General features: G+C 34.9%; 2 protein-coding genes across 5 annotated transcripts; one reads left to right on the forward strand and one right to left on the reverse strand.

Annotated features, from left to right (window-relative positions):
• Positions 1–1,906: 1,906 nt before the first annotated feature.
• Positions 1,907–9,843, forward strand: LOC114178762 (Pentatricopeptide repeat (PPR) superfamily protein). Of its 2 annotated transcripts, none has more exons than XM_028064839.2 (4): positions 1,907–2,175; positions 2,817–2,907; positions 6,034–6,290; positions 6,990–9,843. In XM_028064839.2, the coding sequence occupies exon 4, from the start codon at positions 7,034–7,036 to the stop codon at positions 9,461–9,463; it is 2,430 nt and encodes an 809-aa protein (XP_027920640.1). In that variant the 5' UTR covers positions 1,907–2,175; positions 2,817–2,907; positions 6,034–6,290; positions 6,990–7,033; the 3' UTR covers positions 9,464–9,843. The 2 variants fall into 2 exon arrangements, with proteins under 2 accessions (XP_027920640.1, XP_027920641.1); XM_028064840.2 differs by having other exon boundaries at positions 7,100–9,843.
• Positions 9,844–10,538: 695 nt separating this feature from the next.
• Positions 10,539–17,600, reverse strand: LOC114178763 (putative apyrase 7). 3 transcript variants are annotated; one of them, XM_028064843.2, is made up of 3 exons: positions 15,556–17,600; positions 11,318–11,648; positions 10,539–11,006 (listed from the first exon to the last, which is right to left on the reverse strand). In XM_028064843.2, exons 1-2 carry the CDS (start codon positions 17,375–17,377, stop codon positions 11,341–11,343), a joined length of 2,130 nt encoding a protein of 709 aa, XP_027920644.1. In that variant the 5' UTR covers positions 17,378–17,600; the 3' UTR covers positions 10,539–11,006; positions 11,318–11,340. The 3 variants fall into 3 exon arrangements, with proteins under 3 accessions (XP_027920644.1, XP_027920643.1, XP_085526348.1); XM_028064842.2 differs by having other exon boundaries at positions 10,539–11,014; positions 15,556–17,599; XM_085670222.1 differs by lacking the exon at positions 10,539–11,006 and having other exon boundaries at positions 11,064–11,648.
• Positions 17,601–24,355: the final 6,755 nt, after the last annotated feature.

The raw sequence follows: 24,355 nt of genomic DNA on the forward strand, positions 1-24,355 counted from the left end.
AGTCTCAACAATAGTTTAATATAAAGTAAAATTAGTTAAAGGAACACCATCATATGGAGAATATCGTACACTTGTCTCAAGAGGAATATAAACACAGTCTTGTTATCAGTAAGCCAATCACACTCAAATAAGTCACTAATATACTTGGATTGAGACATAAGATAACCTTTGGGAAAAGAAGTCACCTTAGTACCAAAAAGTAATGAAGTACACTCAAATCTTTCATAGCAAAACGATGGGATAATGCAGCTTTTAAATATGCAATTCCATTGAAATCATCACCGGTAATAATCATATCATTAACATATAAGGATAACAAAATATGTTATGTATTGGTTTTCCTAACAATTAATGCAGAATTATGATTATTAGCAACAAAACCAAGAGAGACAAACAATTATTGTACAAAACTTTTGAAACCAAGCACGAGGTACTTGTTTAAGATCATAGAGAGCTTTTTGAAGTTTGCAAACTCACCAGATTTTGTGAAAGACACCCGGTGGTGGAATCATCTAAACTTCCTCATGTAGATCTCCATTCAAAGAGACATTCTTTATATCCATTTAAAAAATCTTCCATTGAAAGATAGAAGCAATAACAGTCAAGGTACGAACCGTAATCATTTTTGTCATAGGAGCAAATATTTCCTCATAATCTATGCCATATTTTTGTGTATATCCTTTAGCAACAAATTTAGCTTTATATCTTTAACGAGATCTAATAAAATATTTTAGATAAAGTTTCAAAAAATGACTAATTTAAATTTTTAATAAAAGTTAAGAAAAAAAATTTTAATCTTTTATTCTAACATAGGATTTAGGCTCCTCCTCTCCACACATTCAAAAATGTGTCTTAAACTTGATGAATGTTACTTCTACTCAGCTATGTTCGAATAATTAAGCTTCCATTAACGCATTTCATATCTTGTGTAATTATTTTGAGAATGTGTAGACAACAAATAATTATCTTTTTTTAATTTTAAAATACAGCATTCGATAACGGTGTATCGAAATATATTAAGTTCTATACTAATCATACTACAAATTGTTTTTAAGGAAAATTTGTAAAAGTTACGTGTCTAACCGCCGAAGTCCATTAAAAAAATAACTATTCCCTATATCTAAAAAATTCACCTTGTAACTTCTCAAATACTTATAAATATTCATACATAACTATGGTTATTTTTTATTTTAAATGAGATTGTTAAAAGAAATTCTTTAAAATATCAACTTAAATAAAAAATAATCTTAAATTATAATTCAAATAAAATTACACTACCAATTATAAATTTAATCTCTTTAAAATAATTTAATTATATATTTCTAAATAAAAAAACATACATTTATAAATTAAACTATAAACAATTTGTACTTATTATTTTTTTCTCATCAACAACTTTACTTCAGTAACTTAATTATTAGAATAGTGTTTAAATAAAAAATTACCAACAACAAATAAAAAATATTTACTAGTTGAACACGACAATATATCACCACTCATATTTTTCAAACATTATGCCATTCTGCTATTATTTGTGACATTTTTCATTATAAAAATTAATAGGAAATAATTTTTGAGCTAAAAGCTCAGTTTTTTTTTATTAAAATGAAGCCTTTGAGTCCGGATGATGTATACTGATGAAAGTGTTTAGAAATAAACTTTTTTTTTTCTTATAATGAAAATATAGAGTAAATATTACCATAAATTTTTATATTAGTTTATACATAAACTTATTTTATTTATCTTTTACTGTAGTATTTATATAGAAGTTTCTTCAAACATATATAATATATATTATCGAATATTTATTAAACTTAAAAATGTATTAATTTTTTTAAATTCATTTTACAAATTTTAATTATTAAATAAAATGCTTAAATTGTGTTAGAATATCAACGTGTTAAACTGAAGGAGTACAATGGCAGTGGTGCGGCTGTGCCTAAACCTACCTATTCCTCATAAACTGTTACTTCTGCTTCCTCTTCGCTCTGCTTCGCCCAGCGCATCCCTATGCCTCAAGCTCTCCCTCTCATCTCATTTACTTCTTGAGATACATATTCGCACCTAGACCACCTTCATTCCTCAGTTCATAACAGGGACCACTGTGTGCTATTTGGGACTATCGTATGGTGTGTTGGAGCGCGCATGTCACCTGTTCGACACATTGACTGCGAGGTACTTTCAAACTCATTTCTCCTCTTATTTCGGTAATGCTCTTCTTTATAGATTTTCTTTTAGGCAACAAAACAAAGCAATTTGAAAACGGAAAACGGCAAATTAATACGCGTCAACATTATTTATTATAATAGACCTGTTTATTATTAATACTGATAATTCGGTTCTCAGGATTGAATGTTCAATCTGAAATAGTGTCACTAATCTTGGAAATTTTCAGTCGTTGTTTTTTTTCTTGAATTTTTTTTTTCTAAACTCTTTATCCTTTTTCATTAATATTTGAAAAAAAAATGAAAAATCTTACAGGAATTCGGCTATTGGAGCCTGAATTCTGAATGGGTTCGGGATGGTTTTGAATTCTTTATAGGATTTTTTATGTTGTAACCTGTTGTCTTTTTTAAAATATGTTGATTTATAGGAATTTTGATATTTTTAAATATATTAAAGATTAGTGATGCTATGCAAATTTAGTCTCCCGAAAATTGAATTTTCAGCGTAAATAGTAAACTGGTATCATCTGGTAAACAGTGTTGGGGCATATTCATTTGCAAAAAATTTTCTTTTGAAATGTCCGTATTCATCTGCAAGAAAATCTATACATGTATATGTTTATTTATTTGGTTATTTTTATTGTGTTCTAGGAAGGTGCAACTTTTGTTTTAATTGTCACAAATGACGACGTGAATTTCTTGGATGAAAGGACCAAAGATTGCAGGGAATGAAAGTTTAAAGGTTTGAAATGAAGGAAACTCAGCTTCTTGATTTGTCATGCCTATATGTTCAATATAATATGGCTTGTGCTTTGGGATTATTTAGTTTCAGGATTGAAACAAAAATTATGGATTTCATAAAACGAAATATTGAACATAGATTCGGAAAGTTGTGAATTCTAGGATAGGAGCCTAAGAAAATCGCCTAATAAAATAGAGTTCAGTTTTTACATATGTTCTGCATAAAGAGTTGTACACAGTCAATTAATGGAAAATTATAGAACTTTTTAAAACAGTAGTCATAATGTCTAGTTGTAAGAAAACCTTCACCATGCATATTAATTAAAATCATTTCATAGCAGCTAAATCAAAATAGTCCTTCGAACATCACCAAGAATGTATCTAATGTCTAGTTGTGTGAAAGGAATAAGTTCTTTAGGTGTAAATACAAGGACATAGGATAAAAAATTTGCGTTCACCCACCCTTCTGTAAATGAAGCTCTGGTGTGATCTTGGCTGGTGCAGTAAGTCATTTTACTGGTTGTAATCTTAAGAGGTTTCCTACGCAACTATCTATGATGGCAAACAAAGAAAAATCAAAGGGACAAGTTGGAATGTTTTTCTGCTTTCTCTTTTGAGCGGCTTTTCCCCCCTTCTGATTTAGTTCTTCCTCCTTTGGTTCTTCCTAATGCGGGCTATTGCCGATATCATTTGGGAGTAGCCCCGTCTCTTTTGTCTTGTTTTTCTTAGTTCTTTTCAAATAAATTCACAAGCATTTATTGGATTTGTTCATATTTTAAGTGATTTCTTATAGATAGATATGAGACGTTTGGTTAAGAATCTATAAATTAAGATAGCTTTTGTTTTGATAGATCTGAACCTCTTACTTGTAGTTTTCTTGTCTTGATTTTGTGTTTTGTCCTTACACAATTGTAAAAGACCTTTACACGTGTTTTGTAATGAGAATGGAATGTGTTTTACACATCTTGTAATGATGAATGAAAAGCAATACAGAGCTGAGGTGTACCTAAAAACATTCTTAAATACAAAATCTTACTACCTAAACTTTAAATTTTAGATCTTTAGTCCCTCGAATTTAGTGTGTGAAAACTAAAACCATATTTTGAAGGATTAAATTTCTTTTTTTTAAAATTTGGGAATCAAAACACTAATTGTTTCTACATTTCAAGGAATAAAAATATAATTAAACTTTTTTTTTCTCTTAACCTTGGATTTATTATTAGGAATTTATGGTGTGCGAACAGGTATATAGAGGAACGCAGATCTAGGGAAGAATCTACGTCCAAGTACACCTATATCCTATTTTGATGGTTAGTCTAGTAGGTTTGCCCGTGGATTTTTGGTAAAAGACCAGAGAAAAAAATCAGTTAAAAATTAAAGAATTTTATTAAGAAAAAATCAACATAGAATGAATACTTAACCTGCACCGAAGAGAATCGGACAAATGGTTCAGTTAGATGCTCACTTGATATGAAACACACCCCGAACCTAACGCCTTTCTATTTTCTGATTCCTGGGTGCAACATTTTAAGAGACTGTTTTGATGAAGTTAGAGATCCACTCTACCAATCCTATATTTTATGTAATAGATATAATAAACTCATCTCTACAAAGAAATAGAGTTAATTACATTTTAGTATTAGAATTTACCGACAATATAACTTTTTCATTTATCTAAATATGAATTATCATAGATAATTAGATTATAAATTTTTGTACATGTTTAGCATAACTTATAATTCGGTAGGAGTGTAAATTTATTCTGTTGACAAGCTCATTTGAATCTTTCTAGGAACTATACTTGTTAAAATTTCGTTGAAGTCTTGCATTCAAACTCGAGTCATAAATTGTATAATACAAATTTTCTATAAATTGTCAATGCATTAAAATTAAAGTCATAATAATTACATTTTTGAAGCAGCGATCATTGTATTACTAATTAACCATGCTTAATGTTACATTAAGTAGGAATCATGAATACTGCTACTCATCGTAGTGTGCTCCCCCTGTCAGATTCAGTCTAAATTGTTTTGTGCAGAAGATTCTTGATATACGAATAATTCTTATTTTTATTTTACTACAAATTTTACTAAGTTGAAGATGAATAAACAATTTTCTAAATGTAAAACAATTTCAAAAATATTCACAAAGATAGAGTTGGCTATCAATAAAATCAATGCTATATATGTTTTGGGATTAGAACATCTATAGCAATTCTAAACGTAATGAATGCTGTGTGCTGTATAAACATTCAAGCGGATGGCTTTGCTTCATATTGAAAGTAGCATAACGTCTTTAGGAAGAAAAGGGGTAAATAAGTAGGTTGCAGGGTGAAACTGGATTCAATAGCTTATTTGACTTATAAGATGTGAGCATTGTACTATATTACAACTTTTCTAAGAGATTTAACTTTTAGAGCTTCCCCAGTAACAAGTCCTCTTTGAAACATGGAGAGATTCTCTGTAGTAATGGAGGTTTAGTAGTCTAAAAAATGGTACGAGAACAGTCACAAATGAATTGATCTCAGCAGTTTGAATATATTCTCTCTGGCACACTTTGATGCTTCATTCATAATGAAAAGGCTTATGGTCACCGGAAAAGTGTACAGACAGCAGAACATGGACCCTCAGTAGCCACTAAAGGAGAGTGGTTAGGAATGATGGTATCAGAACTTGTTTGTTGTGCTATGCATCTCGTGGAAGAAATCAGTTTAGAAGTGTGATCCAGAAGATGTAAATTAGAATGGAATTAAACAATCTTGCCAACTCTTCTTTAGCTCCCTTGGTCATCTCCATGACAAAAACTGAAAGGCTGGGACATGTATCAATGTTCTACAATTTGCATGGAATTGTGAAGAAGTGTCATTACAGATGACAATTGACATGATGTTCAGGCAATGCCCAGAAAATTTTCATGAGCAATCCAATTTAATTTGTTGCTCGTGAACAACAGCATTATTTACAAACATAAGAGAAATGCGTGGAAATCTTAATTAGTATGGTTAAGAAATTTGTATCAATAACTTCAAATTTGTGTATCTCCTTTCCATTATTTGAAGAATATTTCCTATAATCTTCAGTTTAAGATATGATGCGTTTAATGTAAACTACTTTATATTCTTCCACAGGTAGTTTTTGATTCTCTAAGGAAGTTTCATGGCAAGGAATTTAGGCAGCTACTATCAGGAGAATATACTCAAATGGCTGGTCGTGCTGGCAGAAGAGGACTTGACAAGATTGGTACTGTTATTCTGTATGTCGTGATGAACTCCCAGAAGAGAGTGATTTAAAGCGTGTTATTGTTGGAAGTGCAACTAAACTTGAATCTCAATTTTGGCTAACCTATATTATGATTGTACATCTTCTTCGGGTTGAGGAATTAAAGGTGCACATGACAATCCAAGTCTTTTATTTAAAATGTTATAGTAATGATGGTGAAGATACCTATAATTAGTAGTGTTCACAAAAAGAATTTTAGTTTGCTTCTTTCTCCACCCCATGTTTTCTTCTCCACCGCATAACATTAGTGAAATGCTTTAATACTTTTTATTAAATATATATTAAAGACCCAAATCTTCTCCTTCTCATAGCTGGTCATGCCCTGCACCTCCTGGCCATCTCCTTCACCCCTCCCTTTAGACTGAAATAATTTATTTGGATAAAGTAATTAAAAAGAACCAAATAAATTATTTCACTAATGTTATGGGGGCGGAGAAAGAAGCATCTTAAAATTCTTTTTGAATGCTTTATTTTTATAAGCCAAAAACAGAATATTGTAAATTCAAAACAAACAAGTTTTTTGAAGAAAATTTATCTAAATCTTTAATATTTTGTTATTCATAAAAATTTTGTGATATTATAGATTTTTTTTTTTCAGTGAAAGGATATCAACAGCTCGAAAGATAAAAAGTCCAATCCTTTAGAGTTTAGTAAATTTAATTTGAAACAGTTGATGGAATTAATACATTTGAGTTTGAAAGATGTTCTTTTATTACTATAAAATTTGATTTCCTAAAAGTTTAAAGTTTAAACATTCAATTAATTTTACACCGGAAAGTTCAATACATCTTTACAATCTCTGCAGAATTTGGCGCAAAGAACGAGCTTTCCATTTTCCGTTTGTCTTCCATGAATTACATCAAAGCATGTACGAGGAAAAAGGGAAATTTGACATTTCAAAAACGACACTTTCAGGTCGATGCTTCCATCATCAAGACAGGCTTCGATCCTAACACGTATCGTTTGAACTTCCAAGTAAAGAGTCATCTCCTACATGGGGATTTGGTTGCAGCACGCAAACTGTTCGACGAAATTCCTCACAAGAACATCATCTCCACCAACACTATGATCACGGGTTACTTAAACTCTGGCAATCTTTCCACTGCTAGGAGCTTGTTTGACGGCATGGTCGAACGCTCGGTTGTTACCTGGACAATGCTCATTGGTGGCTACGCTCAGAACAATAAGTTCCGCGAAGCTTTCGGTCTCTTCGCTGATATGTGTAGGCACGGCATGATTCCGGATCATGTCACCTTGACGACTCTCTTATCTGGGTTCACTGAGTTTGATAGTGTCAATGAAGTCGAACAAGTGCATGCCCATGTTGTCAAAATGGGGTATGATTCCACCCTCACGGTTTGCAACTCGTTGCTTGATTCTTACTGTAAGACTCGTAGCCTTGGTTTGGCTTGTCACCTCTTCAAGCATATGCCAGAGAAAGATAATGTAACTTTCAATGTGTTGTTGACGGGGTACTCCAAAGAGGGCTTCAATCATGATGCTATCAATCTGTTTTTCAAGATGCAGAATTTGGGGTTCAAGCCTACGGACTTTACTTTTGCTGCGGTTTTAACTGCAGGCATACAGTTGGATGATATAGAATTTGGCCAACAAGTTCACAGTTTTGTGGTGAAGTGTAACTTTGTGTGGAATGTGTTTGTGGCTAATGCTTTGCTTGATTTCTACTCGAAGCATGACCGTGTTGTTGAAGTGAGGAAGCTTTTTTATGAGATGCCGGAGGTGGATGGTATCTCTTACAATGTGATCATCACGAGTTGTGCATGGAATGAAAGAGTGGAGGAATCGCTTGAACTTTTCAGGGAGTTACAGTTTACAAGATTTGATCGGCGGCAATTCCCATTTGCAACCTTGTTGAGCATTGCTGCAAATGCTTTGAACCTGGAAATGGGTAGGCAAATCCATTCCCAGGCTATTGTAACAGATGCCATTTCAGAAATTCTGGTTGGGAATTCTTTGGTTGACATGTATGCTAAATGTGACAAATTTGGGGAAGCAAATAGGATTTTTGCTGATCTGGCTCATCAAAGTTCAGTTCCATGGACAGCCCTGATCTCCGGTTATGTTCAGAAGGGGCTCCATGAAGACGGCCTAAAGCTATTTATTGAGATGCAAAGAGCCAAAATACGTGCTGACTCAGCCACTTACGCCAGTATCTTAAGAGCCTGCGCAAATCTAGCTTCACTGACACTGGGAAAACAGTTACACTCGCATATCATCAGATCTGGATGCATTTCAAATGTATTTTCTGGGAGTGCACTGGTTGACATGTATGCAAAATGTGGATCCATAAAAGAAGCACTTCATATGTTTCAAGAGATGCCTACAAGGAACTGTGTCTCTTGGAATGCACTGATTTCAGCTTATGCACAAAACGGAGACGGTGCCCATGCTCTTAGATCATTTGAACAAATGGTTCATTCAGGTCTGCAACCAAATTCGGTTAGCTTCCTTAGCATTTTGTGTGCCTGCAGCCACTGTGGTCTAGTTGAAGAAGGATTACAATACTTCAACTCCATGACTCAAGTGTATAAATTTGTACCCAAAAAAGAGCATTACGCATCAATGGTTGATATGCTATGTCGCAGTGGACGATTTGATGAGGCTGAGAAATTGATGGCTCGGATGCCGTTTGAACCAGATGAGATAATGTGGACATCGATTCTCAACTCATGCAGGATCCATAAGAATCAAGAGATGGCAAAGAGAGCAGCAGATCAACTATTCAATATGAAGATCCTTAGAGATGCTGCTCCATATGTTAGCCTTTCCAATATATATGCAGCAGCTGGTGAATGGGAGAATGTGGGAAAGGTGAAGAAGGCCATGAGAGAGCGAGGGGTCAGAAAGGTCCCAGCATACAGTTGGGTTGAAATTCAACAGAGGACTCATGTTTTCTCAGCGAATGACATGTCTCACCCACAGATGAAAGAGATAACAAGGATGCTTGATGAGTTGGAAGAGCAAATGGAGAAACAAGGGTATAAACCTGACTCAAACTGTGCGCTGCACAATGTGGATGAGGAAGTCAAGGTAGAGTCCCTTAAGTATCACAGTGAACGCATTGCCATTGCGTTTGCACTTATTAGCACCCCAAAAGGGTCACCCATATTGGTGATGAAGAACCTACGAGCTTGTAACGATTGCCACGCTGCCATCAAGGTAATCTCCAAGATAGTAAACCGGGAAATCACAGTCAGGGATTCAAGTAGATTCCATCATTTCAGAGATGGATCTTGCTCCTGTAAGGACTACTGGTAATTTGCCTTTATTTCATCTACATATTCATCAATTTTACTTACAAAGAAAAGGCATTAACCTTGACAAAGAGTTCGTGTCCATTGTGAAATTCATCTTCATTTATACCCTTGTTTATTTATACCAATTTTCTACCCTACTGGTTATAGGAGAAAACATACTATTCCTTCCAAGCAAGAAAAAAAAAAATCCTTGATAGAGTTTGCTTCCACTATCATATCACACATTTTTCTGTTTTTATTTGTACCATTATTTATACCAAGAGAAACATGATTTCACACAACAAATTGTCTCACAAATTACTCATCCAGAAATTGGTGTCTCTTTAATAGTCCATTACATTATAATAAAAGACAATCTTATTCATAGCTTTCTAATTTGAATGCTCAGCCTGTTTTTGTTGGGAATTCACAGTAGAGCTTTACACAATACTCCTCCAGCGTATTCTGAAATCTAGTTGCATTTATCACTGGCAATAATATTTCCCATAGATTACTTTTTATTAAAAAGTTAACTTTTACTATTTATTAATGTAGTTCAAATATGTATTTGTATATATTTCCCTAATTAATGTCATATAAGCCATTTGCAGTTTGACTATATCTTTGATTTGACAAATCTTTCACATAAATGAGGGCACTATTCAAAATTTCAAATATAGAGAAAATTATGCTGTGGTGTTTATAGATCTATAATTTTTTTTGATTTTGGTTTCGTTGCATTTGTTTATATATAGATATTAATTTGTTTTGTGCAGAAGATTGTTTTCTTTTGAGGGATCTGTGCAGAAGATTCTTGATATACGAATAATTTTTATTTTTATTTTACTACAAATTTTACTAAGTTGAAGATGAATAAACAATTTTCTAAATGTAAAATAATTTCAAAAATATTCACAAAGATAGAGTTGGCTATCAATAAAATCAATGCTATTTGTTTTGGGATTAGAACGTCTATAGCAATTCTAAACGTAATGAATGCTGTATGCTGTATAAACATTCAAGGGGATGGCTTTGCTTCATATGGAAAGTAGCATAACGTCTTTAGGAAGAAAAGGGAGTAGGTCGCAAGGTGAAACTGGACTCAATAGCTTATTTGACATATAAGATGTGAGCATTGTACTATATTACAACTTTTCTAAGAGATTTAACTTTTAGAGCTTCCCCAGTCAAAAGTCCTCTTTGAAACATGGGGATATTCTCTGTAGTAATGGAGGTTTATTAGTGTCTAAAAAATGATACGAGAGCAGTCACAAATGAATTGATCTCAGCAGTTTGAATATATTCTCTCTGGCACACTTTGATGCTTCATTCATAATGAAAAGGCTTATGGTCACCGGAAAAGTGTACAGACAGCAGAACATGGACCCTCAGTAGCCACTAAAGGAGAGTGGTTAGGAATGATGGTATCAGAACTTGTTTGTTGTGCTATGCATCTCGTGGAAGAAATCAGTTTAGAAGTGTGATCCAGAAGATGTAAATTAGAATGGAATTAAACAATCTTGCCAACTCTTCTTTAGCTCCCTTGGTCATCTCCATGACAAAAACTGAAATGCTGGGACATGTATCAATGTTTTACAATTTGTTGTCCATGAACAACAGCATTTACAAACATAAGAGAAATGCGTGGAAATCATAATTAGTATGGTTAAGAAATTTGTATCCATAGCTTCAAAAATATAGAAAGGACAATCAACAAAAAAGAATATGCATGTGTGTGCCTTACTATAATTTACCTATAACTATTCTTATGTTACAAAAAAGAATTCCTATGAAGAATTGGTAGATAAACCAAAAGGAAAAAATGTTTTGTTTTATGAAAACTGTAACTTTGAAGAAGATATCAGTGTAAGCATACCAAAGTTTTCAGCAGATCACCCCTTAAACCTTCACCATATGCGTCTCAGCCAATGAAGAATGCAGGTCCTCTCGAGATTGAGATCTCCTACTCTGCAGACGCGTCTGACTTCTGTGGGATGACCAGAACGCCCCTATACTACTGCTGTCAACCTGCAACTGCCCTAAATTGTTTGAAGAATAACTATGCAAGAAATTACCAGCTGATGGATGAAAGGGAGACTCCATCAGCTGGATGTTGTCACTGTTATCACCAAGACCCTGCCCCAGGTTAGATGGTCTACCCTGTGAATCTGCGGCTCTTGGGCTGAGTGGGGTTTTTATTCTATCCCCTGCAATACCATAGGTACATACAATCACTTCAAAGCTCGCTCAATCACAAAGAATTATCACCAACACAGTACACAGGCTACACAGACATTCAAAATATCCAAAACCAGAATCTTAACAATCATTTGTAAAGAATCGGAAACCAAGCTCAGCATCTGTGGAAGTACATGATGCACGGTTGTGACAATTGCAAATGCTACATAACTAGAACATATAGTAGTATAAATTACAGTTTTTCAATCAATATCATTTACGGAGGGACTGTTCAGTACATAAGTTTATATCCATAGCATCTACCAAAGATTTACTCCAAAGATTAATAACACAGATTATTCACTTCAAGGACTCCCAAATCAACTTGCGAAGCATTATACTTTTCCCTATTATAATAACTCACAAAATAATACTAGTATACTAGAGTATCATCTTTTTTTGTGTTTTATGCTGATTTTTTCAGAGTTAAAATAGTAAATTGATTTTTACATAATAACTGTCGTTGAAGTGTCTAGTTATGATTAAGCCTAGTGTCCAAGTCATGTAGCTGACAAGAAAAAGAAGTAATCAGGCGTGCGATGGTGTTGGAAGCATTATGACACTCCAACATCTCATGGAGGAGCAAAGAAGCATCAACACCGACATGGCTAATGTGTAAAACATACAGCACCGCATAGTATATATAGTATGTATATATATATATATATATATATATATATATATATATATATATATATATATATATATAGTATTTATAAATTCATTCAGAATTTAACTGAGAATATTCATATATTCATCACCTAAGATATCAACCTTTATAAAAACAATATTAAAAAGGAACAAGAGATCATTTCACAATGCAACTCTTGCAAAAAATTCCAAGATAAAAGATGAAACATGTCATAATATTTCATCATATAAGAATGAGTCTCACGAAAATAAATGCATAATCATAATATTTCTTGTTGTCCCTAACATTAAAAGATATAATCTAGATTTGGTGTCCTCCTCGATCATCATCTTTGAAAAACAGAGCCTCTAGTTCCAGTTCATCAAGTGACAAATTAGCAGCTTCACAATTATACACAAGTTTCTAATGTCGTGGTATAACTTCATAAATACAGTAAAAAGGAGTTGGCTTTATAACTAAAAAACCAAAACATTTTATTAGTGCCTTGTAGTAGAAAGCACAAACAGGGGAATAAGCACAATGAATGACATGCCCCTGTTTTGCCAAACCATCGGATACTAAAAAACAAAAAGGATAAGAAGAAGGAAGCAAATCTAAAGGCCACGGCACAATAAGCCACACAGAGGATGCGGCACGAGTTGACAATGAAGCAAACAGCCACCAACAGCGCATTCACTAGAGAAGGAGGATGGATGAAGGAGAAGAACAGAGCACTGCGGAACTAATGAAGAAGGATTTTGTCCCTAAATTGTTTCCTATTTTTTGACTTAATCAACACAATCTCAATGAAAAATAAGATAAGATTTTAAATTTAAGTTGACAATTCAGAAAAAATGGCCTCGCTACAGTTGGATCTTGACAGATGCATCCAACGTGAGTCGAAGAAGTTTAGGATGTTTTGGGCAGCGTTTATGTCAGACAGTGTGACACGCCCTTCATATGTTTTTCAGTGCAGGATTAGTTCACAGCGTACTCAACAAAATAAAAATGATCAGAGACTGGTGAGCAAGTTGTCAATCACAAATCAGAACAGCGCATATCAGCAGACCTGCATGACAAGAGACGAGTATGCAGGCAGGTACACAGATCAGAAGAGGGTGCCTGCGAGCACTCGGTCTGCCAGAAAAACACCAGGCATGACAAAAAAAACTGCCAACGAGCAGGGGTCCAAGGGTTGCTTGTGTTTGTATGGAACAGAAATCAGTGTTGGCGTTGAATGAGGAAGGTTTGAAACCCTATAGGAATCTTCAGATAAAATAAAAAAGAAGCATCATGAAAGCATATGGACTGGAAAACTCAGAAAAAGGGGCAAAGATGATCTTTCATCCCTGTGCTCCAATAGTTGCTACAATTTTCCATAATATTGGGGCAGCAAACGTGGACACACAACACAAAAACATGAGGTGATTAACTTCTTGTAGGGACAATCTAGAAAGGTTGGGGCAATGTTCTTCTCAGATGAGGGATCAAGTAAAGATATCAAAAGTTCTTGAATTTGAGCTAGGCTTAACTCAGCTCAAAAAGCTATCTCATGACAATCATACAAGAATTGTCCAAGCCATTGTAAACTATACTCTAGTCATATTTATAGTTGATGTGGGATATCAACACATCTCACACTTAGGATTAACATTTGGAGAATGGATATTGTAGGATTGAATTTTTCTATATTGCCCTGGGAAAACCCAAAAACCAGGTAGATTGCACTGGGAAAGCAGTAGGAACGGGTGGTTAGATTTCTTTTTTGGATAATTAAGTGTAGCTCAATATTGGATCCAGGCTCTAATATCATCTTGCATTCGACCTAAGCCTAATTCAACCCCAAAGCTAATTCATGAGGTGAGGATTGCCTAAGCCTTTATAAGCTCTACTTAGTAGCCATATCTATGATCAATACAGAATTTCAAGAAAAGGCAATTTTGTTTCACATACTAGAATGCTAAGGTGCATAAAGCATAATTGGATTTGCATTAATCTATGTTAACCTGAAAAGGAAGAAAACTTAACACAAATGTCTATTCTTAACAGTCAATTATCAAGTGTACACCCCATCCACAAGATAATCATACCAAGAATCATACTATGAAAATCTGATAAAGATAATTCATGCATAAAACACATTTTGTTTCTACATGTTTGTTTAAGTTGCAGAAATTTCATGCTATTATGTTAAATACATTTATGGTGTCATCAGAAATTATCAAGTCGCAAAAATGGGGTCCATAACGCTAACAAGGAAGAATGCTATAAGATTCATCTATTTTGTTGCGTTTTCACAAAAAATAACCTAATTATGTTTCCTAAGCACAAGCATGGACTCTAATATAGGCACAAGGCACAACAAGAACATGGACATAACTCCAACTCAATTAAGGTCCAAAATATAGTACGCTAGCAAAGTGCATCTGTATGTCTAGTGAAACTAAGCATAACCAACAGAACAAAATATTTAAATTGATAATTAAGATTTGATTGAAAATACGCCTCACAAAATATTTTTAGCTGAATGTTCAAAAAATAGAACATCTAGATTTTGTATAATACTAGCATCATAAAAAGTCTATCCATAAGAAGATGTGGACTGACTCCATACAAACGTCCAAGCTATTCAGATGCTGGCTTAAGTGTCTGAGCCAAAAAAAATATGTTTTTACTTAGATGCCTAACGAAGAAAGTCGGTTTTGGGTCAGAGAGAGGTTAGTGTCAAAAATATGTCGAACACTCTGACACCTCGAGCAGGAGAAATGCATGTCAGATTATTAAGAGAAAAAAAAAAGGCATTTAGGTCAAGAGACTGTGAATTTGCTGTTTAGTGATACCAGATAAAAGAGGAGAATAATTAGCAAAGGAATCAATAGGTTGTGGAAGTTCTGAAGAAACATTAATTGCTACCTTCTTTGACTTGTACCTGGATGGAATTTGTGCTTAAGAATGGTAATTTGATCCATCAAGAATGAAGGAAATGAGAACCCAAAAAGGGCTCTCATTTGGATGGATATAATACGGACTGGATGTTCAAGAATGGCAGAAGAAGCAATGACCAAAGAAGGAAAAAGAAGAAGATGATCGTGGAACAGGTGTGAAGAAGAGAAAACTACCAAAATCAATCTGAAACTATATGAATGTGCTTTCTTCCATGTGTTCAACTTATTTGTATTGTAAGTGCAGAAAATGAATTTATTGGATCATCAAAAAATCAGATATCAGTCGTGCAATTAGCTTACCAGAATTGATAGGACTCCACCGCTGAAACCGAAATGGAGATGGGATATTAAGGACAGATGCACTGGACCCACTGTTATGCCTGAAAAGTGGAAGATATTGTCTCCGGAAAAATCTTGGCATCCAATTGACAACCCATGATAAAGCACAAAGCAGAATAATAAACGAAAGTATCAAGATGGGAACAAGAAAAGGTATATTCATCTTCATCTGAAGCAAGCCAAAACCACGAAGGCCAAACCTAACAGAATACGCCCTCCCAGCTTCCAACAAAGCCACTCCAAGTGTCCAAGTGATACCTCCAGAACCAACAGTTATACTCTTATCAGTAATGTGCAAACCCTCTCTAAGCAACGATGCAATATACGGTGCCCGAAAGCAGTACTGCTCAATAAAGGGCTGAGGAGCAACACTGTTCTTGGCAACATCCCATCTCTTATCACAGAATTCCCTACCCTTCTCCAACACATCCTCAAGCGTGGCCTCTGAACTCAAGTTGAAAAACCTATAGACCACAAAAAATCCAGAAATCACATAAAAGTGACCCATAGGGCGAGTCAAGTTATCACGAAGAGCACAGGGTTGAATCTCACAATCCAGCCCAGGACTAACATCACTCCATTCAGACAAATTCACAGCAACCTTGGCCAGCGCGCTACACTCCTGCCAGTTGGGCACGCCAACAAGAGTCACCGTGGTCTTCAATCCTTCCTTCTTCTCCAACACATTCTCATTCCCCTCAACCTTAGGACTCTCCCCTCCTTTCTCCAAAGCAGCACAATGCGAGCACGTGTAGCGCTCCTTGTACCCAGACTGCAAACACGGATGCTTAACCTCCACATCCCCCTTCACAGCATCCGCAACACTATGCCCAAACTCCTTGAAAACACGCGCAACAGACTTATCAAAGGCCTCATTCAGGCCATAACCAGCAAGAGAATACGCAGTCAAATGATGGTTCACAGACCCAATCCTAACATACAAACTAGTCTCACTATTGAAATCCTGTTGATTATAACCCTCAAACGTCACCTGCAAAGAAGAACCGCCCAAATCAAGAGCACCGTAGGTTTCCTTACGGGGCTTAACCCCGATATTGCCACTGTCATAATTAAGCGCAATCCAGCCAAAGTAAGCTTCCTCAGTGCCGGAAATGATCTTCACCCAATTCCTCCGACACACAAAAGGCGAACCTTTCAGAACCTTCCACGCATTATCGAGCAGCCACTTGGAGTCATCGAAGGGGAGTCTCCGGACCCCGGCGGTGGCGTAGAGGAACAAGGAAGTGGAACTGTGGGAAGCTTCTGGAATCTGAGTCTGCGCCCATACTAGAAGCGGATTGAGCGCGGTTTTCAAACCGGTTACGTTGCGGACGAGTTTATCGAGGCCCGGTTCGGTCTCCATCCGGTCGTAGGCGCGACCACTGGCGGGGTTCTTGCGGAGGCCGTCTTTTAGGGATTGGATGGCGATGGGGAGGTTAGTGGAGTGCGGTTGTTGGACTTCGGCCTTGTAGACGTAGACACGTGTCCCGGTGCTGCCGGAGTCGAGAACGACGTAGTATTTGGGGGAGGCTTGGTGGGAGTAGAAGGTGTAGAGAAGGATAAAGATGAGGAGGAGGAGGAAGGCCACGATCGCGATCGGAGCGATGCATTTGCGGCGAACCGGGTTCGGGAGCTGGAGCGGTTTGGTCTTGGAGAAACTTGCGTTGAGGGCATCTCGGAGAAGGCCATGTTCCGGGTCGATGTTCCGGTACGAGGATAGATCCTGGAGGGAGGCGGAGATTCGGAGGTTGTTCTTCACGCCCTGGAGTTTGCCAAAGACCATGTCTCTGGGACGGTGTTGAATTGGATCTGGTTGGGTCGGGTCGGGCTTATTGGTGCATGTTGGTTGAGTTGAATGAGATCGGAGTGAAGAATTAGTTGTGTCGGGTAGTGTCAGTTTGAAGATGAAAGTGCAGTGAAGACGGAAATAGAATATACGCAGATCTCTGCATAGAACTGCGTCGTTGGTGAGTGCAAAACACACACCACAACAACCAAAACTGGTTTTTTCTTCCTCTTTCTTTTCTTAGTTTTGGCGTTTACTTTACTTGTTGGGCCCTATGGGCTTAACTGCCCCCACTTCAAGGCCCATTTGTGTGATCCATTTTATAGGTATGTGTTGTTGATGTTGAAACAACTTGTTTTGGTTTTTCTCGGTATTTTTGGTCTGAATTTAAGGATATTTATTATGTATGTATATGAAAGCTTAAGGCAGACTCAGAAGACTGAGTCAAAGCATTATTATGTGAAAGAGTAAAACAACGTTTTCATCATAGGTTTCAACCATTAAAACATCGATTCCAAGGGACTTTGGGTCTTTCGAATACAATAAAAAATGTAAGAAAAATAAATCAATTGTATTTGAATGTAATAAGACAATAATGAAAGAAGACATGTATAGGAAAAGGTGGCAAATTAATGATTATAAGTTACCATTTTTATATCGTGTCGTGTGCTAAAGTTTTTTTGTTTGAAAGTTTGTTGAAACATGATATTTAGTAATGGTTTTATTTTGTTTCATTGATAGCCAAATGCGTCCAGTAATAGTTAGTTGTACTTTTTGGTCCCCAATGATTCAACAATTACCAATTTAATCATTAATGAAGTGTTTGGGAAAGTTTAATAAATAGTGTAGTCCATTAAAGTAAAATACTCATTAAAATGTTATAAATATGTTATTATCAATTGATTACCTTATTATTTACGGAACTAGCTTCAGGATCTATTCACATACACATTCACTTCCCAAACAGTAAAAGTTGTATAAAGTACATTTCTTTTGTATGGATGAAAAAAGAAAAACGTGTATAAAGTGTTTCTGTAAAAATAATTGCCAAAAGGTGAAAAAAAAAAATGTAAGAGTGAAATGTATTAATTAAAAAAACGGTAAGTGATTACTTTCGCTTACTTTTAAAAAGATATATATTATAGTTTACATGTTTGTTTGAATGTTTAAAATAAATAAAAGTTAAAAACATCTTAAAATTTGTTTATTTTGACATTCTACTGTAAATTGCTCATCGTGAAACACAATGGGGATTTAATGAATATTGTTTACATAATTACTCTTATCTTTTAAGATTTTATTGATTAATAATGTTCGGAAACCATAAAATAACTAACGTGTCCATAAACGAGCTGTATAGCAGGATAAAATGAGAAAATTATGTATAAAAAATATTAAGAATTGATTTTAAGTAATACATAAGATATAAATAATTATAACAGTTATGCGAATTTTTTGACATGTTTTTGTCGAGAAAAAAAATTACAAAGTGTTACAAATCATTAAAACAGTTTGTGTAAAAAATGTTTTGGAAACATTACATTTAAATCATTTTTATCCATTACATGTTAGTTTAAATATAAAAGTTCAACAGTTATATTTATTATAAAAAAAAATTAAAAGCTGAATTAATTGTGTAACATTCTGATTAATAGTATAAACTACTAAAACAATATATTTCATATTTAATAATCCTTAACAACCAATAACTAATATCATATGATATATCTGTTAAGAATTAATTGACGAATTAATTCTATTAGTGACTCATTTGAAATATTATATGATGGGCCCAATTGTGATTTAATAAAATATAAATATTTATTGGTTATTATTATGGGAATTGATAATGAAATAAGAAAAAAAGATAAAGATAAAATAAAACCAACTTGATGGACGTTGGTTTATAAAAAGAATTGGAGTTCTATCTCTGGTCATAAGGTTCTTTTCACTGTAACCCATCAAGAACGTGTGAGAAGAGAAAGAGAGGCAAAGAGATAGATTGGGAAACGGTGATTGAAGAGCACACAAGATTACAAATTTGAAGAACGCATATTCACAGGATCTCTCATGGATCAAGGTTAGTGCTCTATTATGTTTTATCGAGTAAGAATCATAAATCTTAAAGATCCTTAATTAGTTTTGCATGTGGTATCAGAGCCAGGTTGTAGGATTTATGATTTTCCCTAATGTTATAAGCCCTAATTTAATTTTATGAATGATGATGATGCCATGGATCAAGTGCATCCGTTGCTGCCATTAAAATGCCATTAATTAGAATTTATGCGTGCGCGTGCTTTACTGTAATGGAGAGTTTTGTTTTTAATTGGAATAAAGGAATGAATGAAAGTTAAGAACTGTAAGTTAAGAACTGTTACCTGTGCAAATAATATGGCATTGATTGAAAATAAAAAACCGTTACTGTTGAAATGAAGCAAAGTGAATGACATATTGTTAATTGTGTGAATCGTGTACAATTGGAAGTTTCAGTTTTCCAATTTTGGTTTTTCTCCTGACTCACGAACACGAATGTAAATGGGTTGTAGTTTATTAAGATTAAAGTCTAATGTTTTTATTGGATTATGTTATCAATAAAATTAATATTAATTATTTTTATCTATATAATAATTAATAATTTTATTTTAATTTGTAATAATATTTATGTTTGTTATTGTTAAATTAAAATTAATGAAGATGCTATATAAAGTTTATAGCAATTAAATATTTATTTATTTATTTGAAATCAAGTATGATAAATTTTGTTAGTCACCAAAGTGGCCAAAATTTTAAAGTTTATATGATTTCAAATTATTAATGTTTTTTATTTTAATTACCCATAATATGGATGCTAAATTATGAATAATTAAATTTATGGGTTAATTAAAATTCATTAATTATAAGACATTTAAGGATCGTCCAAAGGTTGATTAATTGTTCTCATAATTAATGAACATGATTGTAGATAATTTTGTATGCGTCACTAGTTTTATTTATATACCCAAAGGTAGTAGGTGATTCTAGTTGATGCATATTTTAATTATCAATAATGTTATAATATGATTAGCATCATTATGTTTATGTTTGTGTATTAGTGGATCTCCCAAAGGAGAACATTAGTATGCATAGAATGATTGTTTATATCTGAATCTGTTTTTACGTTTAGTTTTATGACTCAAAGCATTAATGTTAGGCATGTGTTAATTGCAGTCTTTGTTCCGGTATCTTTACATGCGCATGCTTCGTCTGTTCCAGTCTTTAATGGGTTGAGTTTCCCTGACTGAAGTGAGCAAGTCCAATTTCACTTAGGTGTGTTGGATCTTGATCTAGCTCTTCTAGTTGAAAAGTCGCCTGCTATCACGGATGCTAGTAGCAATGAAGAGAAAGCCCATTATAAAGCCTGGGTAAGATCAAATAGACTTAGCTTAATGTTTATGAGAATGAGCATAGCAAGTAATATAAAGTCAGCTCTTCCCAAAACTGATGACGCAAAAGAATTTATGAAATTTGTGGAAGAGCGCTCCCAAACTGCTGATAAGTCTCTCGCTGGGACACTGATGAGTACGTTGACCACTATGAAGTTTGACGGTTCGCGTACTATGCATGAGCATGTGATCGAGATGACAAATATCGCAGCAAGACTCAAGTCTTTAGGAATGGCAGTGGATGAAGGTTTTCTCGTACAGTTCATTCTGAACTCATTACCGTCTGAATATAGTCCGTTCCAGATGAACTATAACACCATGAAAGACAAGTGGAATGTGCATGAATTGCACAGTATGCTAGTTCAGGAGGAGACCCGACTGAAGAATTTAGGAAGCCACTCTATTCAGTATGTGAAGAATCAAGGAGCTGTTGGAAAGAAAGTTGCTAAGAAACATGGAAAGGGTAAAGGACCACTAAAGATTGACGAGTCCTCAACCAAAATCCATAAGAAAAATGACAAATGTCATTTCTGCGGAAAGTCTGGACATTTCCAGAAGGACTGCATAAAGCGTAAGGCTTGGTTCGAAAAGAAAGGTGAGCATAATGCTTACGTATGTTTTGAATCAAACTTAACTGAAGTTCCCCATAATACGTGGTGGATTGATTCTGGATGTACGACTCATGTTTCTAATGTGATGTAGGGATTTCTTACAACCCGAACCATAAACCCAAATGAGAAGTTTGTCTTCATGGGCAATAAAGAGAAAGTTCCAGTGGAAGCGGTCGGGACTTATCGTCTAATCCTCGACACTAGATATCACTTAGACCTTATGGATACTTTTTATGTACCTAGTATCACTAGAAATTTAATTTCTTTGTCTAAGCTTGATATTGCTGGATATTCTTTTAAGTTTGGGAATGGTTGTTTCAGTTTGTTTAAGCGTACTTTTATGATTGGATCTCGTACACTTTATGATGGTTTATATAAATTGAATTTAGATAATTTATATGTTGAAACTCTTATGACTTTGCATCACAATGTTGGCACTAAACGTAGTTTAGTGGATGAACGATCTGCTTACTTGTGGCATAAACGTTTGGGACATATTTCCAAAGAAAGAATGCAAAGATTAGTAAAGAATGAAATCCTTCCGGATTTAGATTTTACTGATCTGAATGTGTGTGTGGATTGTATTAAAGGCAAACAAACTAAACACACAAAGAAAGGAGCCATGAGAAGCACTCAGCTTCTTGAAATCATACACACCGATATATGTGGTCCGTTTGATGTAAATTCTTTTAATAAAGAGAAGTACTTCATCACCTTTATTGATGATTTTTCGCGTTATGGACATGTCTATCTACTGCATGAGAAATCTCAGTCAGTAAATGTCTTGGAAGTTTATATAAGTGAAGTGGAAAGGCAATTAGACAGAAAGGTGAAAATCGTAAGGTCTGATAGAGGTGGTGAGTATTATGGAAGATATGATGAAAGTGGACAACACCCTGGTCCGTTCGCTAAGTTCCTTGAGAAACGTGGTATTTGTGCTCAAGACACAATGCCAGGCACACCACAACAAAATGGTGTATCAGAAAGGCGTAATCGAACCTTAATGAATATGGTTAGGAGTATGTTAAGTAATTCATGTTTACCTGTATCATTGTGGATGTATGCTTTAAAGACTGCCATGTATTTGTTGAACAAGGTTCCTAGTAAAGTTGTTTAAAAGACTCCTTTTGAGTTATGGACGAATAGGAAACCCAGTTTGAGACACCTGCATGTTTGGGGTTGTCAGGCAGAAGTAAGAATATACAATCCGCAAGAAAAGAAACTGGATGAAAGAACAATCAGTGGATTTTTCATTGGTTATCCAGAAAAATCAAAGGGGTATATGTTTTATTGTCCTACCCATAGTACTAGAATCGTTGAAACTGGAAATGCTTGGTTCATTGAAAATGGTGAAACCAGTGGGAGTGAAGCTTCACGAAATATGGAGATTAAGGAAGTTAGAGTACAAGTTCCTATAACTAGTACTTCTTTATCAAGAGTTGTTGTTCCACATGTTGTAGAAACTCACAACAATCAAGAAGAACAACAAATTAATGATCCCGAGGTTAATAATGAACCGATAGTAGAACAACCACAAGAAATAATATTAAGAAGATCTCACAGAGATAGAAAGTCTGCTATTTCGAATGATTATGTGGTTTATCTACAAGAGTCAGAAAATGACTTAAGCATTGATAATGATCCAATTTCTTTTTCAGAAGCTATTAATGGTGATAATTCTGATAAGTGGTTAGATGCCATGAAAGATGAGCTTAAATCAATGGCACATAATGACGTATGGGACCTTGTGGAATTGCCAGAAGGATGCAAAAGAGTTGGGTGTAAATGGGTCTTTAAGACTAAGCGTGACTCTCAAGGCAATATTGAACGTTACAAGGCCCGTCTTGTTGCCAAAGGTTTTACTCAGAAAGATGGCATTGACTATAAGGAAACATTTTTGCCTGTTTCTAAGAAAGATTCTTTTAGAATTATCATGGCATTAGTAGCTCATTATGATCTTGAGTTGCATCAAATGGATGTTAAAACTGCTTTTCTGAATGGGGATTTAGAAGAGGATGTCTATATGGACCAACCGGTGGGGTTCGCTGAAGAAGGAAAGGAGCACATGGTGTGTAAACTTAAGAGATCAATATATGGACTTAAACAAGCTTCTCGGCAATGGTATCTTAAGTTCAATGATACTATTGTGTCCTTTGGATTTAAGGAAAACACCGTTGATCGGTGTATATATCTGAAGGTCAGTGGGAGTAAGTTTATATTTCTGATTCTGTATGTTGATGATATCTTGCTTGCGACTAATGATCTTGGTCTATTAAGTGAGACTAAGAGGTTTCTCTCTAATAACTTTGAAATGAAAGATATGGGTGAGGCATACTATGTGATTGGAATAGAAATATTCCGTGATAGATCACAAGGACTATTAGGTTTGTCTCAGAATGCATATATTAATAAAGTTTTAGAGAGATTCAAAATGGATAAATGTTCAGCATCTCCTGTTCCAATACAGAAAGGAGACAAGTTTAGTCTCATGCAATGTCCAAAGAATGATTTGGAACGGAAACAGATGGAAAATATCCCTTATGCATCTGTTGTTGGGAGTTTGATGTATGCTCAAACCTGTACGAGACCAGATATTAGCTTTGCAGTTGGTATGCTTGGTAGATACCAAAGTAATCCAGGTATGGAGCATTGAAAAGCTGCAAAGAAAGTTTTAAGATACCTACAAGGAACAAAGAATCACATGCTTACTTATAGAAAATCTGATCACCTTGAGGTGATAGGTTATATAGATTCAGACTTTGCCGGCTGTGTGGATACAAGAAAGTCTACATTTGGTTATGTGTATCTTTTAGCCGGAGGAGCGATTTCATGGAAAAGTGCGAAGCAGTCTGTCATTGCTGCATCCACCATGGAAGCTGAATTTGTGGCATGCTTTGAGGCCACAGTTCAGGCTAATTGGTTGCGGAACTTTATTTCAGGAC

This window comes from Vigna unguiculata, chromosome 3 (assembly GCF_037176805.1).
Source record: "Vigna unguiculata cultivar grain cowpea cultivar isolate G323 ecotype 2 chromosome 3, ASM3717680v1, whole genome shotgun sequence".
NCBI lineage: Eukaryota > Viridiplantae > Streptophyta > Magnoliopsida > Fabales > Fabaceae > Vigna > Vigna unguiculata.